Consider the following 17,704-nt stretch of genomic DNA (forward strand, 5'->3'; position numbering starts at 1 on the left):
CTTTAGCCATGCCATGGGCCACAGCTGGAGGTGAGAATGGCCACAGATACCCATCAGCGTGGTCTGCAGCCCCCTGCGATGGGCAAGCCACAGGGAGGAGTGGACATGGGCGGGGGTTAGGTGGGTGTGAGGGAGCATGAACAGCCCAGTCAGGCACTGGCACTGGTGTGGCTGTGCCCCAGGAGCCCCAGCCCCGGTGGGCTGTGAGGGGGACTGTGCTGCACTGCTGAGGGAGGCAGGCAGGGAGCAGCAGCTGCCTGGGGCAGCTGAGGCCAAGCAGGCACAGCCAGCCCGCTCGAGCAAGGTGCTGGGTGTGAGTGAGCACGAGGGAGGACAAAGTCCATCGGTGCTGAATCGCCAGCCCAGGACAGGGCTGGCAGCGCAGGCATGTGGGACCTGGCGATGTCTCCGTGATGGGTGCAACTGCCTTGTCTGTGTGACACGGGCACGATGCACCAGCAGCCCAAGTATGGGTGTTATTCCCTTGTGGGTGGCCATGGTTCCATGAGGGATCAGCAGCCTGTGGGGCAGAAGGGGCAGGATGTCCCCTGGACAGGAGAAGTGGAGAGAGGGAGCGTGGCTGCTCCCTGTCCCCTAGGATCCCACAGCCCTTCCTCCCCGGTCCTCGGGGTCCCATTCCCCATCCTCACTCCATGCCTCATGCCCTGTCCTCGTCCAGATGCCGTGCTCACCTCCCTGACATGCACACGTGCATACACTGTCTGCTCATCACCATGTCTGTGTCTGGGCACTGGGGTGCCATGGGTTTACATCCAGATAGGCAGGTCTCTGCCTTCCCAGGGGAATGGGAAGGGGGAGTGGGAGAGTAAGGCACTGGAGCACACATCAGTGGCCCCCCCCCACCTTCTAGGTCCTGCACACCCCCATCCCTGCCCCCCTCCGCAATGCCAGCTTCCAGGACTCACGGAGTGCTTGGGTCCAGCCAAAGACAGGACATGGGGCTGCATCCCGGGGCTGGACTCTGCAACTCCCACCCACAGCAGACCTGATCTGGCTCCCACACAATGCCAGAGCCCATCTCTGGGGAAGAGCAGCGGGGTCCAGCCAGCGTCCCTCCCTCACGTGCTCAGACCCCCTGAGGGGACAGCAGTGTGGGGACAGTGCAGCGATAGCCACCTCCCGGAGAGGGGCTGGCAGGGTTGGTTCAGTGGTGTTTGGCTTTGGGGGTCCATGCTGTGGCCCCCAGGAGAGCTCTGGCTTTGGCTCCTAAGCCCCCTCCCTGGTCCTGGCAGCTGGCATTGCCCTTGTACTTGGTCTGCCTGTCGGGCAGGGTGCTGCGGCCATCAGTGGGGTCCTGTGTTTAACCACCTCTCCTTCCAGACATCCGGGACAGCGGGGCCAAGCCGGTGATGGTGTATATCCATGGTGGCTCGTACATGGAGGGCACGGGGAACATGATAGACGGCAGCATCCTGGCCAGCTATGGGAACGTGATTGTCATCACCCTGAACTACCGCGTTGGAGTGCTCGGTATGAGCTGGCTGCCGTGGGCTGTGCCGTCAGCACAGCCGGGCAGTGGGACAACCCTTGTGTCTGACCGGACTTGGACCAGCCGGAAAGGGGGTGGAGGGGGGCGTGGGGCCCGGCAGGATGCTCTGTGGGCACTGCCCCTGCCTTCCGCCCTGGCAGCCGAGCGGGTGCCACGTGGCAGAGCCCCCAGCACGCGGTCGCAGTCTAGTCTGGGTCCTGGCACCAGCCCCCCCCGGCTCATTTACACAAACTGGCTCAACTGAAAGCAAATATTGGTTTGTGGTTAAATGAATAATAAATGTGTTTACCCAGCATCTCCTCCTGAGAGGGCTCAGAGCAGTGAGGTGCCAGCAGATACTGCCTGGCTGTCCTGGGGACCTGGCAGCTCTCCCTCCCTGGGCACAGGCTGCCTCCGAGCCAGTTGTGCTGCTGGGACCCCCTCAGCGACCCACCACGACGTGGCTGTCTGCAGAGGGGACCACAGAAGGGTGTCGGGTGCCATGCAGAGAAGGGTGGCAGTCCTGTTTCCACAAGCACTGGTGACTTAGAGAGGCAAAATGAGGACAGAGGGTCAAAAGGCAGTGCAGTCCCCTGCCTGCAGCAGCAGAGACCCCCAGGGGCTGAGACACAGGAGGCTTGTTTGGAACACCACTGCTGCTTCCCTTAGCAGCATGAGAACAAAGGGTGTAGAGGTTTGGGAAAAGCTCCTTTCCAGCCAAGCTGCTGGCCCGGCTGGCTCTCTTCCTAGCCATCCAGCCTAGCATGGTGCTCTCCCTTGGCAGCTAGGCTCCCGCCTGGTACCTGGGGCAGCACATCCCTCTAATGGCCTCCAGAGCCCATAGTTTCTTGTGGAAGACGATAGTTACACAAAAATAAACCTATTCAAGACCTTTCAATACTAAAAGTCGGGCCTTTAAGATGGATAGGTTCCAAGTTGAGACACATGAGTCACATGACATTAGACTTAAGAGGTGCCTTCATCATTTCCATTGAGGTGGTGCACCACACCCAGTCAGACCACCTCCAAGTGCCAGCACAGCCCTGGGGCCACTCCCTGTGTGCTGGGGTTACCTGCCTGGATTTTACCTCAGGCCCATGGTTTTGGCTTCCTGCTTAAAGTCAAAGCAAACGAAAGTGTGATAACTTATCTTGGGTGTTTCCTGTGCTATTGAAAGCACTTCTCACCTTCTTCCTCACTGAAAGCCTTTGTATTTTAAGCTGCAGTCGGTTCCTCTCTGCCCAGCCCACCTCCTTACATTTATAGAGCCTCCCCCAGTCCACGCTAGTCCATGGAAAGCATTGGCTGTGCACACACTCGCCCTGCCTGCAGCCACTGATGCTTTCTCAGCTTCCCTTGGAGCTTGTGTGAGATGTCTTGAGCTGTTCTTAGCACAGGTGGTGGTATGGGCAGGACAGAGCTTTGTGCAAATTGCACTATCACTGCTTGTTGTTGGCCAAAGAGGCTCCCCGATGTTTGCAGCTGCTCTCTCAGCCTTTTCACCCCTCTGTGCTGTGCAGAGGGTGGCTGGAGCTCGATGGTGTCCCTGCTCCAGCTTAGAACTCACAAAACTCTCTTGGTAGCGGAGTCTCGTGGTGGGATAGGGTCCCACAGAAGCTCCCCTAGGTCTGGGGAAGTGGGGTGGGAGATCAGGACTTTCCCTGTTTCCTCCTCATCCCTAACTGGGCTCCCCTTGGCCCCCAGGGTTCCTGAGCACGGGGGACCAGGCTGCCAAGGGCAATTACGGGCTGCTGGACCAGATCCAGGCGCTGCGCTGGGTCAGCGAGAACATCGCCTTCTTTGGGGGAGATCCCTTGCGGATCACTGTCTTCGGCTCCGGCATCGGTGCCTCCTGTGTCAGCCTGCTCACCCTCTCCCACCACTCTGAAGGTAGGTGTCAGCCGTGCCTGAGCATGCTGCAGCTGCAAGCAAACACCCTGCTGATGCTAAGCCAAGGAAGGAAGCCCACCTGGGACCCGCTGCCCAGCCTAACAAAGTCAGGCCTGCTTTCTAATCACTCACTGGTGAGAGTCTGGACCAGGACTGGGAAGCAAAACCTTCTCATCATGGGCAGAAAGAGGCCAGTGGCAGAGCATGTGGGAGCCAGGGATGGAGTGGGTGCTCCCTGTGCACAAGGCTGCAGCCCAGGGCCAGCACCTTGGCATGGGGAGAGGTGGGGACCCCTCCTGTGGTGTCCTGCCCTGGTGCTCAGGTTTTCCAAGTGCACGTGTGAAGCGGTGTAGGGCATCATGCAGGGCACTGGGAACAAGGATGTCAGTGCTAGGAAAGGTATTCATACTGGAATAGAGGGGAAGACAGACCTGAGCCTGAGAGGGATGGAGGGCCCTGTGTTGTGAGACTGGGAGAGCTGGAAGTGCTGCAACTAGCAAAACACAGGTGGAAGTAATATGATTAATATCTGTAAATATAGCAGAGTGTTTACTCTAAATAAAGAAGGTAATTATTTATGCTAAAAGATTGTGTTGGAATAAGAGCAAATGCATGTAAACCACTGGCAAAGACATTTACATCAAGCACTGAGGGGGAAAAAATTAACTGTGAGATTAGAGGTGTTTTTGATAAACTTCCTAAAGGAAATTATAGGAGAAAAGCCTGAAGTGAATATGGTCCCCAGGGGAGCAGCCTGACAGGGACCCACTCATGGGCATTATAGGAGGGTGCAGCCATCTTCCAGTGCTGTGTCCCCACGTGTGATGCTGAGGGAGCTGAGGAGAAAGGGACAGGTGTGAGTAGTAGACACAATTTGCTGTGTGTCTCTGCCCTTCAGAGACACACAGCAAATTGCACTCAAAGCTGATGTGAAGAGTTGCTGCCCTGCTCAACAGCCTGGGAATCACACAGGAACAGAGACCTCCAGAACCTCAGCAGGGCTGATGGCTGATGGCTGATGATGGGGTGTCTTTTACAGGCTGAAAGCTCCTGCAGAAAGAAAAAGTGTTTTCTCTGCTCATATTGAGTGTGAAAGGCTGGGGAGGGAACACTATGTGTATTGCATTCTCAATGCTTCTTAGGGTGCTCCTTTCCATCACAGGAATGCAGGAGTGAGTGCTTGGCTCTCCAGGTGGCCCCAGCCTCTTGCAGGGGTCCAGAATGGAGCAGCATGGAGAGAGGCTGAGGGTGGATTGGAGGGGCTGGTCCTTGTGACTTTTTGGCCATGACAAACAGTCCTGCCAGTATAGCACTTTTCAGGTGATGCAACACTTTCTGCCACTAAGCTCTGCACCTGCATGACAAATCCTTCGCTGCCCCATCCAGGCCCAGTGCCTCTGGTGTGGCCTCCCTGCATCTCAGCAGTGCTGGGTGCCCAGCACCCTCGCTGCTTTGGCAGGGGAGCTGCTGCTGGCTGTAAATACTGTGAGGCGGGAGGGGAGTGCACAGTGCTGCAGCCAGTGTCTCATAAAGCCAAATGGCCGTAATATGACCTCAGAAAATTCCCTGTGCCAGAGCACCCATATCCCCAGGGATGGGTAGCTGGTTCTGGAACACAGCGTGGGAGCAGTGCTAAGTTGGAGCCTGCAGATGAGGTGGGTTTGTTTTTATTGCATCAAAATAAAACTTCTAGTGATCACAAGCTATTAATGAAGCTGCTGATTTGTGCCTGCTCTGCCAGGTGCTGCAAGAGGCAGACACTGGAGGCTTGATACAGCTCATGTTGTGTCTGGCTGCTTGGGAAATCCACAGCTCCCTGCCAGCCTCAGGCCTTGTAGGCAGGTGGATTCCTCATCAATGACCAAAGTGCTGCTTCTCTCCCCAGCCAGCAGTACCAGGGCAGGAGCAGTCTCTGCCAGCCAAACTTCATGAACTTCATTTGCTCCATCCCCTGTTCCATGGGGGCTTCTGCCCTTTGCTGCCAGCCCTCCAGATCTCCGTTCGACAAGGCACCCAGCACCCTGCTTTGAGCAGGGCTTGGCCCAGACACCCCCAGAAGTATTTCCAGTCTCAGCTACTGGGCAAGGCAAAGAGGAAATCAGGAGCTGGCAGCAGCTGGTGGCAGCCTGCAGGACCAACCACCTTCTGGCAGAGCCCTGGCCCCACCATTTGATTCCACTGTGCTGTGGCAGCCAGTCCTGTAGGAGGCAGGGCGTGTTGGGACCCTCACCTTGGAGGGGACCAGGAAGGAAAGGCAGAGCTTCATCTTCTTGCCTGGGCCTCAGCAGGCTGGAGAGGACCAGTGTGGAGTGCAGGGTGCTGATGCCTCCCTGGGATGCTTGTCAGGCTTCAGTCAGGTGCTGGCATGGAGAGGGAGGACATGACGAGTCTGGGCTCTCACAGAGTCCTGGGTCCTCCTGGATCAGGATGTGGCCATGCAGAAGCATGGCAAAGGGGCTCCATCAGGGACATGGCCAGCTGTTGGTGACATCAGCTGCCCAGTACTTCCCCAGGCAGTGGTGGGCAGGGCCACAGCCCAGCCTGGTGAGTCTGTCTGGGAAGTGATGCTGCTGGCAGGGCGCAATAGCTGCCGTTGGGACAGCATCTCCAGGGAGCCAGGAAACCCCATCCTGGCTCCTTGGCACGTGGATGATGGTGCAGAGCAAGCAAACCCATGGCCAGTCTCCAGCCTGTAGGCTGGGTATGGCTTTCTAGGGCACCGGGAGGTGACAAACAGAGCTTGTGACTTCTCTTTGTCCCAGTGCATGGGACTGTACGTCAGGTACTTGGCAGAGTGAGGACTGTGCATGCAGACAAGAGCTATGGACATGGTGGCTGGGAGCCAGGAGCCTCTGAACACTTCTGTTGCGGGAAGGTGCTGCTCTCCTTCCCCGCAGAGTGGCACAGCCTTGGTTGCACAGGGGTTCTCCGCATTTCAGGGTGCCAGGGGCAGCTCCATGGCCATCACACTGCTGTGCCAGCACCACCCAGGGATCACCTGGAGCAGTCCCTCGTGGCGAGCAAGTGCTGGGGTCTGGCAGGGGTGCAGGCAGCACTCGGGGTGCAAAGCGGGCTGGTCAGAGAGCAGGGACCCCTGGGTGCACCCCGGACTGGCTGCCTTTCATGGCCCAGAGGCTCTGCTTCCTCACCACCCTTTGTATTCTGAGCACAAGCACCATTGACATGGGACTGGAGCGAAGCCACGCATTTCTCTGCCTGGGCCAGGGCCTTTGTGGCCTCGTTTTCCAGGGCGAAAGTCCACTCCCTCTGTGTTCCTGGTGGCAGAAAGGCCCTCTTTGTGCATCTGGCAGCGTGCTCCTGCAGGGCCGGATTGGCACTGAGCAGCCCCAGCTGGGCAGGAAGCAGCAGGGAGGGGGTTGAGGGGGACTCTGACAAAGCGGTGGGGTGGGACACGGCAGGGTTAAGTGTCCCCAAGCAGGCATTAACCCTCCCACTGCTGCCAGCCCGCAGCCTGGCTGCTCAGTGAAGCAGGTGCCAACCTGGGCTGGAGGACGGTGCTGAGCCAGGGGCAGCGTGTGCCCCTCGGGGCTCAGGTAACACATCCTTGGGGTGCCTGTCGTAGCACGGGCTGCTTGGCAAGGCCAGGCTGTGATGAAACCATGGCCCCTCTTCTCCCCTCACCGGGACAGAGGGATGCTGGGCCATCCCTTGCAATGGGATCCTCAGGGAGCACAGCAGCCCTTGGTTGCTTCCAGGAGCACCCCGTTGCTGTCACCCTGCCATCCCCACAGCAGCCCTAAGCTGAGCTCCCTGTGTGAGCCCGGCTCAGCAGGCAGCACAGCGCAGGGACAAGGCCAGGTGTGAGCTGGAGTGCTGGGTCCTTGAAGGGGTACAAGAGCATCAATGCCTTCTCCATGCTGCATCCTGCACTGCAGCACTGGGATGCTGGAACCCTGCTGAGAGCTTCCTCCACTCCTTGCCTGTATTGCAGGTCTCTTCCAGAGAGCCATCATCCAGAGCGGCTCTGCGCTCTCCAGCTGGGCGGTGAACTACCAGCCAGTGAAGTACACCAGCATGCTGGCTGACAAGGTGGGCTGCAATGTGCTGGACACCGTGGACATGGTGGACTGCCTGCGGCAGAAGAGTGCCAAGGAGCTGGTAGAGCAAGACATCCAGCCAGCTCGCTACCATGTGGCCTTTGGGCCAGTCATTGATGGGGATGTGATCCCAGATGACCCAGAGATCCTGATGGAGCAGGGCGAGTTCCTCAACTATGATATCATGCTGGGGGTCAACCAGGGTGAAGGGCTGAAGTTCGTGGAGGGTGTGGTGGACCCCGAGGATGGCGTCTCAGGCAGTGACTTTGACTACTCAGTCTCCAACTTTGTAGACAACCTGTATGGCTACCCTGAGGGCAAGGACACCTTGAGGGAGACCATCAAGTTCATGTACACGGACTGGGCCGACCGGGACAACCCCGAGACACGTCGCAAGACTCTGGTGGCCCTCTTCACTGACCACCAGTGGGTAGAGCCGTCGGTGGTGACAGCTGACCTGCACGCCCGCTATGGCTCCCCCACCTACTTCTACGCCTTCTACCACCACTGCCAGAGCCTGATGAAGCCTGCATGGTCCGATGCAGCCCACGGGGATGAGGTGCCTTACGTGTTTGGGATCCCCATGATTGGCCCCACTGACCTCTTTCCCTGCAACTTCTCCAAGAACGACGTCATGCTCAGCGCCGTGGTGATGACCTACTGGACCAACTTTGCCAAGACAGGGTGAGTGGGGATGAGTGCTGTGCCTTGGGGGTCTGCACTCACTGCAGCTGTACTCCCTGGGGCTGTGCTGTGGTGGGGGGATTGTCATGCCTGGTGTGGGACACAGACCCCTGTGGCCAGAGGTCCGTGTGCTGCACCTTCACTGGGGCCATGGCATCAACCACAAAGCAAGAAGCTTAGATCATGGCCGGCCCCTGGGACAGGACCCAGCCAAGCCACAGGGATGGGGAGGCTGGTTGGCCCTGATTATCATGGGTGAGACTTGACCCAGGGTTCAGGTGCTACCCAGTCATGCAGAACCTTTTGCCAGCCCACCCTGTGCCACCACTGGCAAAGGTCCCCTCAGTTTCCATCTCTGCATCCAGCTCTCCCTCTTTGCTTCTTTGACTTTTCCCAGTGCTAGTTCTGTTCTGCCTGTGTTTCACAGGGACCCCAACAAGCCTGTCCCCCAGGACACCAAGTTCATCCACACCAAGGCCAACCGGTTTGAAGAGGTGGCCTGGTCCAAGTACAACCCCCGTGACCAGCTGTACCTGCACATTGGGCTGAAGCCACGGGTACGTGACCACTACCGGGCCACCAAGGTGGCTTTCTGGAAGCACCTGGTTCCTCACCTGTACAACCTGCACGATATGTTCCACTACACCTCCACCACCACCAAAGTGCCACCACCCGACACCACGCAGAACTCCCACATCACCCGCCGGCCCAACAGCAAGATCTGGACCACCAAGCGCCCCGCCATCTCGCCTGCCTACAACGGCGAGAACGGGAAGGAGAAGTGGAGCCCAGAGCAAGAGGCGGGCACGCTGCTCGAGAGCCCCCGCGACTACTCCACTGAACTGAGCGTCACCATTGCCGTGGGCGCCTCGCTCCTCTTCCTCAACGTGCTGGCCTTCGCCGCCCTCTACTACCGCAAGGACAAGCGCCGGCAGGACACGCACCGGCAGCCCAGCCCCCAGCGCGGCGCCTCCAACGACATCGCCCACGCGACTGACGAGGAGATGCCCTCCTTGCAGGTGAGCCAGGGGCACCACGAGTGCGAAGCTGTGCCATCCCACGACACCCTGCGCCTGGCCGCTCTGCCCGACTACACCCTCACCTTGCGCCGCTCTCCGGACGACATCCCGCTTATGACCCCCAACACCATCACCATGATCCCCAACTCGCTGGTGGGGCTGCAGACCCTGCACCCCTACAACACCTTCACCGCCGGCTTCAACAGCACGGGGCTTCCGCACTCACACTCCACCACCAGGGTATAGCTGCCCGCCGCCGGCGCACACGCATGCACGCACGCACACACATGCAGCAGACACTGGCAGAGGGACCGGCGGGGCCCACAGAGCCCCCGGACGGAGGGGCAGCACCCACGGACGGTGCAGCTCCCAGCCCAGAGACCTGTGGGGTCCCAGAGTGGCCCCAGCGCTTTCTTTTGTTCCTATCTAACTTTTGAGAAGTGCTTTGACTCTCCTGGCCTCAGGGCCCCGTGGGTTGCCCCGGGACGCCAGTGGGGTGCAGGAGGGACACGGTGTAACCCTGCACAACCCACCCGTGGTGCAGGTGGGCAGGGGTACCCCACTGTCAGTGGCCACGGGGCTCCCAGTGCCGTGGCTGTGCCTCCCAGTGGGACGATCACATCCCCAGTGCTGAGCGCACCGAGCACCCTGGGACTGATGAGGAGTGGGACTGGGCATCCCTCTCAGCCAGTGCCCAGACATCCCCAGGCATCTTGGCAGCCCTGGAAGAGGCTCCTTCACTGTGCTGAGAAGTGGCCCCAGGCCATGGTGCTATAGGCAGAGGGAATGGGCAGGGTCCAGGGACCTGGCCTTGTGCTGGGTGCGGGCACTGGGGCTGGTGCCAGGGCTCAGGGACCCTGGGAGTGGGGCCCTGGGCTGGAGACTTGGCACCTCTGCCCCTCTTTGCGCTGCAGAGAATCTCTTTTGTGTCAGTCATTTCTCTTTGCAGAGACGTTTTTTAAGCAGATCTTTAGTTCTTTACACACTAACGGAGTCGCCGCGTTTTGTCCTTTGTAAAGATTTTAAAACCAAGTGTTCTTGATATAAAATAAAAAGCCAGTTAGAAGCCAGCGTGTGCGCACGGTGCCGGCCCCCCGTGGCGCCCGCCTGCCGTGGGTGGGCACCGGGCAGGGCAGTGCCTCCTGCACTGTGGGGCCGCGCTCTTTTGTATTTTTTGATATTCTCCCTCCTCTGTCACCCGTGCCCACGTATCTCAGCCAAAAAGCCTATCCAATGGCCTGCCTGCGAGCACCCCCGCCCCGGTCCCTCACTGCCACCACTGGCCAGTGCCACCCACCGCCCTGTGTGGGCATCACCTGCTCCAAGCACTGCCTCTTCACTCCCATGAGCCCAGGACAGCCCCTCCTGCTCCCCACCCTGCCCTGCTCCCCCAGGAGCATCCCACATCCCTTCACCACTGCCCCAGGGCCGTGCTGTGCCCTCCCTGCCCACACCGTTGCCCGAAAGCAGAGCCAGTGATTTGCAGCCTTTGGCAGGAGTGGGGTGACAGGAGCAGGGTGAGCTGCTCACCAACATCAACTCTGCCTCCTAGGTTGCTTCCACTGGGGCCTTTACCCCATCGTGGGGTGACCCCAGCTCCAGCATCCAGGACATGCAGCTGGAACAGACACCTGGGCAGGGACTCTTGGGGTGATGCAGCCTGTGTGGGGCTGGGAGCACCTGTGCTGGGGCTGGGGCATCTGCTGGGCTGTTGTGGCCACTGAGCCACACATGGCTCAGGCTGAGTGGCTTTGGTGTGGTTGGGCATGAAGAAGGAGCTGCAGGGGATCCCATGTGGGGTTCCCCAGTCCCAGCCCCCCATGGTGAGCAGTAGCACCTGGGGCCTGGGGAGGCAGGAGAAAGGGACAGGTCCTTTTGGGGACACCATATCTCGTCCCTGTGCAAGACGGTCCGGCTGGCAGACGCTGCCCGTGCTGGCGGCCGTGACGCACCGGTGCCGGCTGGCCCTACTGCCTGGGGCCAGCGCATCGATGGCCCTGCTGGCCCTACTGCCCGGGGCCAGTACAACAACGGCCCTGCACCCTGCCCCGGCCCCCACCTCGCGCAGGGCTGAGGGTGAGGATGCTCGTTGGAGAATGTATTTATACCCTGTCACCCGCGCAGAGTAACAAATTCCAAATAAAACAGAAGTGATATTTTTAATAGCGGTGTGTCTCGCCTCTTCTTGGAGCATGCGGGGCCCGGGGACTACCTGGCTGGGTGGGGTGCCCTGTGCTGGTCCTCATGTCCCTGGCACCCACCCCACAGAGGCAGCAGGAGGACCCCGGTGCAGCACACATGCAAGCTGGCACCATACCATCCAGGACTGCCAACGCCAAGTGCCATCGTGGGGGGTGTCCCCACATCCCTCCAGCCCTGCTGCCCCCAACGCTGGGACCCCATGTGGGAATTCATCTGTCCCACAGCCCCCTTCCTCCCAACTTCGAACCCCTTCCCCAGCCTTTCCCAGATGAGCTCCCCTCCCCCTACTTGCCAAACAGAAAAGCTGCTGGTTTCATTTCTGTTTAATGTAATTTCAACTGGAGTTGCCATGGAAACCAGGCACGGAGTGGGGGGGCTGAATTGCCTCCAGGCAGCGTGCAGACACCGGAGCCAGGGCCGAGGCCCCGAGCCAGGGGAGCCGGGGCAGGCAGGGGGACAGGCTGTGCAGGAGGCTGAGTGCGGGGCTCTGCCCTGCTCTCCCTGGGGACCTTTGCAGCTCCAGTGCCACGGGCACATGTCACCCTGTTCAGCATTGTGCTCCAGACCTTGTGCTGGACCCCCCTAAAAGCTCTGCTACTGCCCATTGTGGCATCCCACAGGGTGCCTAGTGCCCTCTTGAAGGCGTGATGCCTTTTTGCCCCAGATTATGGACTTGTTCTGCCCTTCTGTCCCCTCTCCTCACCCTTGCACAGCCCCAACTGCATGCTGCCACATGTGCCAGCATGGCCAACCCAGTTAGGACCCCAAGGCAAGCTGGTGACAGACAACCCACTGCTATTATGCTTCTGCCTTTGCAAAACTCCTGAGGCGGCCATCTGTCCAGGGTGTCCTTGACCATCAATAGCTTTTCTTTGGAGACCTGGCAAAGCTCAAGGGACACTGTATCCCAGAGGGTATGAACAGTTAACATCTGCGTGACAACTGTGGGACATCCTCTGCTTCAGGGGACATGTTTAGGGCTGTTGGCAAAGAGAATCATAAGGGAACTCAACTGCCAGGTGTCCCTGGCATGGGAGGGAGAGAATGACCTGTGGATGGCCTCTGGCTGCTTGAGGATTCACAGCCAGCAGGAGGGCAAGGATGCTGCTCTTCACAGTAGCATCACTGGGACAGTGCCCTGGTCCTGTTCCCCACACCTCTGATGCACCCAGGACACAGGAGAGCAGACTCACAGGCAGGCAGGACAAGCTGTTAAGTCTTATGCTGCAACCCCCTCTGCCCTGCGCTGCCGCAGCACAAAGGATTTCTGTGCTCACCCACTGCCAATGACCTTCCTGGCAGTTGACTCAGACCAGAGGGTTTTGTCTCTCTGAGAACAGCAGCCTGGATCCAGGGATGCCTGTGCTGCTGTCAGTGCAAGCCTGGAAGCCCAGCGGCCCCTGCACTGCAGTGGTCATCCGGTGACGAGGCAGAGGCATTCACAGGGCCAACCCTGCCTGGGGCGGGATGGCCGGGAAAAGGGGACTCTGGAAGCCTTCTCCACAGTCCTCCTGACAGTGGAGATGTTTCAGTGATGGTTCAAGCTTTATTTCCTCCATCCTATCGATACAGACTGCTGGGCTGCAAGCTCTCTGACCCCAGCAGGGTGCCAAGCAGCTGCGTCACCCCAGTCCCGCCATCCGGGTGCTGGCTCAGTCCTGCCCATCTCATCAGCTTGTCTGCGTTAGACGTGCCCACATCTTTGACCTCTTCGCTGCAACTTCAGACACCAATTAACTTCACAATTAGCGTCATTAACAAAGAGCCCGCTTCTGGCCCACGTGGTGGCGGGCGGAGCAGTTTTCTGAGTACTGGAGGCAGCGCCGGCCACGGCTGTTGAGTACAGCCTGTCCTTGGCCGATGGCTTTTGCAGTTCAACCTACTGCAAACAGGCGAAGGGGCTGCCACCCTCCCGCCCAGCCCCGGGGCCTCTGGTCCTCTCACCACCTCCCTGCCAAGACACCGGGCGGGCACCGTGCTGGACAGCAACGCCCCGGGTTCCTCCTCCTCTTTCCTGTTTGTTTTTTTTTTCTGGTTTTACTCTGTTTTAGCTGGGTTCCCACGCTGAGCCCGCCGGGTGCTGCCGCGGGCAGGTGCGGCCCCGCCGCCCCCGGCCCGGCCCCGCAGCGCCACCTGGTGCCACGGCCGGCGACCACCCCCACTGACCCCTCGCCTGGCTCCCAGCGACCCCCGGTCGCCCCTATCCTGGCTCCCAGTAATCCCCAGTGACGCCCCGCCTGGCCCCCAGGGCCTTCCAGTGAAACCCCCTAGACCGGCTCTCAGGGCCCCCTCTCCCCGCGCCAACCTCTCATTGTGCTTCGTCCCACTTAGCCCACCCCAGTGCCCACCAGTCTGCTCTCCTCGGGATCCCCCCCAGTGCCCCCCACCCAGCCTGATCCCGCCAGCCTGGCCCCACTAGCCCCTTGCCCGTAGTGTCCCCCAGTATGCCCCCCGCTAACCCCCAGAACCCCTCCGGGGGTGCGGGACCAGGGCGCTGCCGCCGCTCCCGCTCCTCGCCGAGCGCTGCTGACTCAGGGGGCGGCGGCTTATCGGAGACTGAGATTGTGGCCCCGATGGCCCCAGCCCGCCCTGCACCACCGGCCACCGCCGGTATCTCGCTGCCCACCGCCGCCCTCCCCCCGCCCCGCTGCGGGGGCACCCCTAGCCGCCCTCAGCCGCTCCACCGTGCCACCCTGCCGTCCTCATGCGACACCACTGTCACCCTCATGCAAGGGACGGCGCGCGGGCTCCTGCAGCCCAGCCCAGGGGCCCAGGATGAGAGGCAGGGTCGCCACGTCCCACACGGGGTGCTGGGCGGCGGGACCTTGAAGCGGGCCAGCCGAGTTAATCGTTGACAAAGGCTGTTTGCCTTTTCCCGGCTGCACTTTTACACATTGAATCTGGGTACTGGTTGCTCCCCAGGGACCAGCCGGCAACCTGCAGCAGCAGATCAAGGTGCTCCAGGAGCTGGGGGTATCCAAAGTCATCCCCCGGGTGGAGAGCAGGGCTCCGCCGCGGGGCATGTGGCTGGCTTGCAGGGAATGCAGCGGGGAGGATGCTCGCAGCAGGGGAGTGGGGCCACGGCGACCAGAAATCTCCCCGGGGACCATCCTGGGGGGGCTGGCCCTGCCTCAGTGCTGCAGTAGCCCCGGGGCTGGCCCCGGGGGATGCTCAGCTGCGGTGGGGGATGCGGGTGGGTGTGAGCCAGGCTGGACACACCTGCGGTGTTTACTTGACGAGTCGTGGAAGGAGCGAGGCTGTTTGGGAGGGGGTGGGTGACGTGCCTGCGGGGCAGTATAAAGTCCAGGGTGCTGCGTTGGAGGCTGAGACTGCTGCAATCCCAAAGAGCATTGATTGTCCTGGTGTTGAGGTGAGAACCTGGAGGGCACAGCACCACTGCGGGGGTGGCCGCGTGTCCCCCAGCTGGGGAGCACCAGGGGGGCCAGAGTGGGGACCACAGCAGGGCTCGGCCATGGGCCAGGGAGAGTAGAGCCGGCAGTGCTGGCCTTCATGGCGGGAGTGGGGAGAGGAACAGTGTGGGCACAGGCTGCGTCCTCACAGCTTTCCTGGACGGTCTTCGGCCGCTGCCGTTTGCACAGCTCCGGGTGCTCGCACCTTGGGCTAAGGGGAGGAGGTGGAATTTGGGATGGCATTAATCGCCCTGCCAACCTAAAGGCGCCCAGCTGGTAGGGTTTACTGGATATGCTGCTCCCCACGTGAGGCTGGGGACAAAGCCCAAGGGACATGGCGCCATCCCTGCAGGGATGGGGCACGGTGTGTCTAGGATACCAGCCCTGAGGGGCACGGGGGGTGTGCGAGCACAGGGATTGTTGTCCCCACCAGCATGTCCCAGCAGCAGGGCAGCGTCAGTGAGTCCGTCTCGGGGGAGGAGCGCTGCCCCCGCCGTGAGGGTAGCCCCAGCCAGCGTCACTCGCCCGGACTTTCTCCCATGTCCCCAACGGGACGGGGCACACGCTGGGCAGCTCCAATGCCCTCACAGACGTTGCTGCTGGTACCAGAGCCTTGAGGGCACGGCAGGACTCACAGCAGAGGTACCCAGTGCCACCCAGCCCCACGGCAGCCCACCGAGTGCTCAGTGCCAGACCCCTGCTCCAGTGCCCTGCGCCGTCCATGCGGCATGGGCACGCAGCTGGGCTCGGCCGTGCTTCCTGGGGAAGGGACCTGCAGACACCCTGGCTGGCCTGTCCGGCACGGCCATGTCTGTGGCGTGGGTCCCGCCGGGCAGAGCCACGGGCGCTCCGCGGCTGGCGGGGCTGCGGCCGTGGCCGGTGCGGGGCGTGGTGGGGAGGTGGGAGTGGGTGCAGGGCCGAGCAGCGGGAATGCAGCACACAGGCACTTTGTTTGGCCAGGGTGGGCGGAAGTCAGGGCGTTAGATCTGAATGCTAAAGTGTGTTGTTCAGGGGCCGATAAAGGCCCCATTGTATGTAAATAGTTTATAAAGCAGCATATGACTTCCAGTGCAGGGCAGTGGCAGAGAGAGACGAGGGCAGGCGGAGCAGAGCTCTCCTGCGGGAGGCATGAGACCTTAGAGGGTCCACTGGGGGCAGCTTGCGAGGACCCTTCCTCACCGGCAGGTACGCGTCGCCAGGACCCTCCACACTGGGGGTGTCTGGTCGCAGCCACCCAGACTCATGCGGGGTTGGGAAGCGGCTCCCTGGGCTGCTCAGTGCCAGTGGGTGGCTCTGGTGGGGCGGGGGTCTGTGCTTGGGGGTGGGTTCGTCCCGTGTTCCCCAAGCAAGGATGGCTCTGGGAGGATGGCAGTGCAGGGCTGCACGAGGGGAGCCCCCCAGCTCAGGGCTCCCTGGCCCTGCTCCTGCAGATTTTGGGAGAACAAAGAAAGGGAGGTGTTGGTGCAGTGAAGCCCATGAAGCTCCTTGGGTCCGTTTCTAGCCAAAGAGGTCAGCACTGGGTACTGGGGGCTCCTGCGGAGGTGTGGGAGCTTCACCCCCGTTCTCTGTGGCAGCTGTGGGTTAGGATCCCTGTGCCAGTGTGGGGTGGCAGGACTGGAGCATCCGGCATTGCTGGGGCAGCCAGGCTCCTACCTGCTCTGGCCAAAATGCTGCCTTGAGCCATGTCAGGAGCAGGAGCCATGCTGCTGTCCTGTCTGTCCATCCTCCTGTCTGTCCGTCCTGCTCTCCACCTGCCAGGGCTGCCACCCAGTTGCTTCCAGGTCCCTCCTGGGGCTGCTGCCACTGGAGGAGCCAGGACCTGCTGGCTCTCAGCCATGCGTCCTTCTTGTTCCTAACACCATCTCTCACCGCTCTCTCCTGCAGACGTGAGAAACAATGAACTGGGCCGGCCTCTACACGGTGCTGAGCGGGGTGAACCGCCACTCCACTGCCATCGGGCGCATCTGGCTCTCTGTCATCTTCATCTTCCGGATAATGGTGTTAGTGGTGGCAGCCGAGAGCGTCTGGGGGGATGAGAAATCCGCCTTCACCTGCAACACCCAGCAGCCTGGCTGCAACAGCGTCTGCTATGACCACTTCTTCCCCATCTCCCACATCCGTCTGTGGGCCCTGCAGCTCATCCTCGTCACCACACCAGCCCTTCTCGTCGCCATGCACGTGGCCTACCAGCAGCACCAGGAGAAGAAGCTGCTGGTTCTGACAGGGCATGCGGATGCCAAGCACATGGAAGAGGTTAAGAAGCACAAGATGCGCATAGCGGGGTCGCTGTGGTGGACATACGTCTGCAGCGTGGTCTTCAGGCTGCTCTTCGAGGCTGTGTTCATGTACATCTTCTACATGCTCTACCCGGGCTACCAGATGATGCGGCTGGTCAAGTGCGAGGCTTACCCCTGCCCCAACACTGTCGACTGCTTCATCTCCCGGCCCACTGAGAAGACCATCTTCACTGTCTTCATGCTGGTCACCTCCAGTGTCTGCATTGTCCTCAACATGGCAGAGCTGATCTACCTGGTGGTGCGGGCCTGTGCCCGCCGAAGTCAGCACAACTCCAACCCCTCATCGGGGAAGGGCTCCTTCTATGGGCACAAGCATTCCTCTGAGTACAAGCAGAATGAGATCAACCAGCTGCTGACAGAGCAGGACGGTTCCCTCAAGGACATGCTGCGCCGCAACTCTGGGCTGCAGGAGAAGGGTGACCGCTGCTCTGCCTGCTAGGGCCACCACTGCAGGGGCCCTGGCCCCACAGTCGCCCCGTGGGCCTATTACTGTCCCTGTCCCAAGGATAGCATCCCCCAGGTGCCAGTCTGGCTCTCCTAGATGGCCAGGAGAGCAGCTCGGGCCATTAAATATCCATTCTCAGGTGCTGCCTCCTTCCTTTCTGCTCCAGCTGGGACATGCCAGGAGCTGTGGTGTCAATGGGGGGTGTCCACC

At 60.7% G+C, this 17,704-nt stretch overlaps 2 protein-coding genes across 11 annotated transcripts in view; both read left to right on the forward strand.

Annotated features, from left to right (window-relative positions):
- The window catches only part of NLGN3 (neuroligin 3), a 42,549-nt gene extending 31,269 nt beyond the window's left edge, over window positions 1-11,280 (forward strand). For all 7 annotated transcript variants that reach the window (XM_069015528.1, XM_069015533.1, XM_069015527.1 and 4 more), the window contains 4 exons: window positions 1,342-1,491; window positions 3,194-3,379; window positions 7,332-8,121; window positions 8,549-11,280. In XM_069015528.1, coding sequence (XP_068871629.1) covers window positions 1,342-1,491; window positions 3,194-3,379; window positions 7,332-8,121; window positions 8,549-9,386 — 1,964 coding nt within the window. In that variant the 3' untranslated portion in view covers window positions 9,387-11,280. The remainder of the gene's footprint in view (window positions 1-1,341; window positions 1,492-3,193; window positions 3,380-7,331; window positions 8,122-8,548) is intronic.
- Window positions 11,281-14,235: 2,955 nt separating this feature from the next.
- Window positions 14,236-17,632, forward strand: GJB1 (gap junction protein beta 1). 4 transcript variants are annotated; one of them, XM_069015542.1, is made up of 3 exons: window positions 14,620-14,712; window positions 15,822-15,937; window positions 16,637-17,632. In XM_069015542.1, the coding sequence occupies exon 3, from the start codon at window positions 16,649-16,651 to the stop codon at window positions 17,486-17,488; it is 840 nt and encodes a 279-aa protein (XP_068871643.1). In that variant the 5' UTR covers window positions 14,620-14,712; window positions 15,822-15,937; window positions 16,637-16,648; the 3' UTR covers window positions 17,489-17,632. The 4 variants fall into 4 exon arrangements, with proteins under 4 accessions (XP_068871644.1, XP_068871642.1, XP_068871643.1 ...); XM_069015543.1 differs by lacking the exons at window positions 14,620-14,712; window positions 15,822-15,937 and adding an exon at window positions 14,236-14,297; XM_069015541.1 differs by lacking the exon at window positions 15,822-15,937 and having other exon boundaries at window positions 14,605-14,712.
- The last annotated feature ends 72 nt before the right edge of the window (window positions 17,633-17,704 follow it).

Source organism: Aphelocoma coerulescens, chromosome 4A, assembly GCF_041296385.1.
Source record: "Aphelocoma coerulescens isolate FSJ_1873_10779 chromosome 4A, UR_Acoe_1.0, whole genome shotgun sequence".
NCBI classification, from domain to species: Eukaryota; Metazoa; Chordata; class Aves; order Passeriformes; family Corvidae; genus Aphelocoma; species Aphelocoma coerulescens.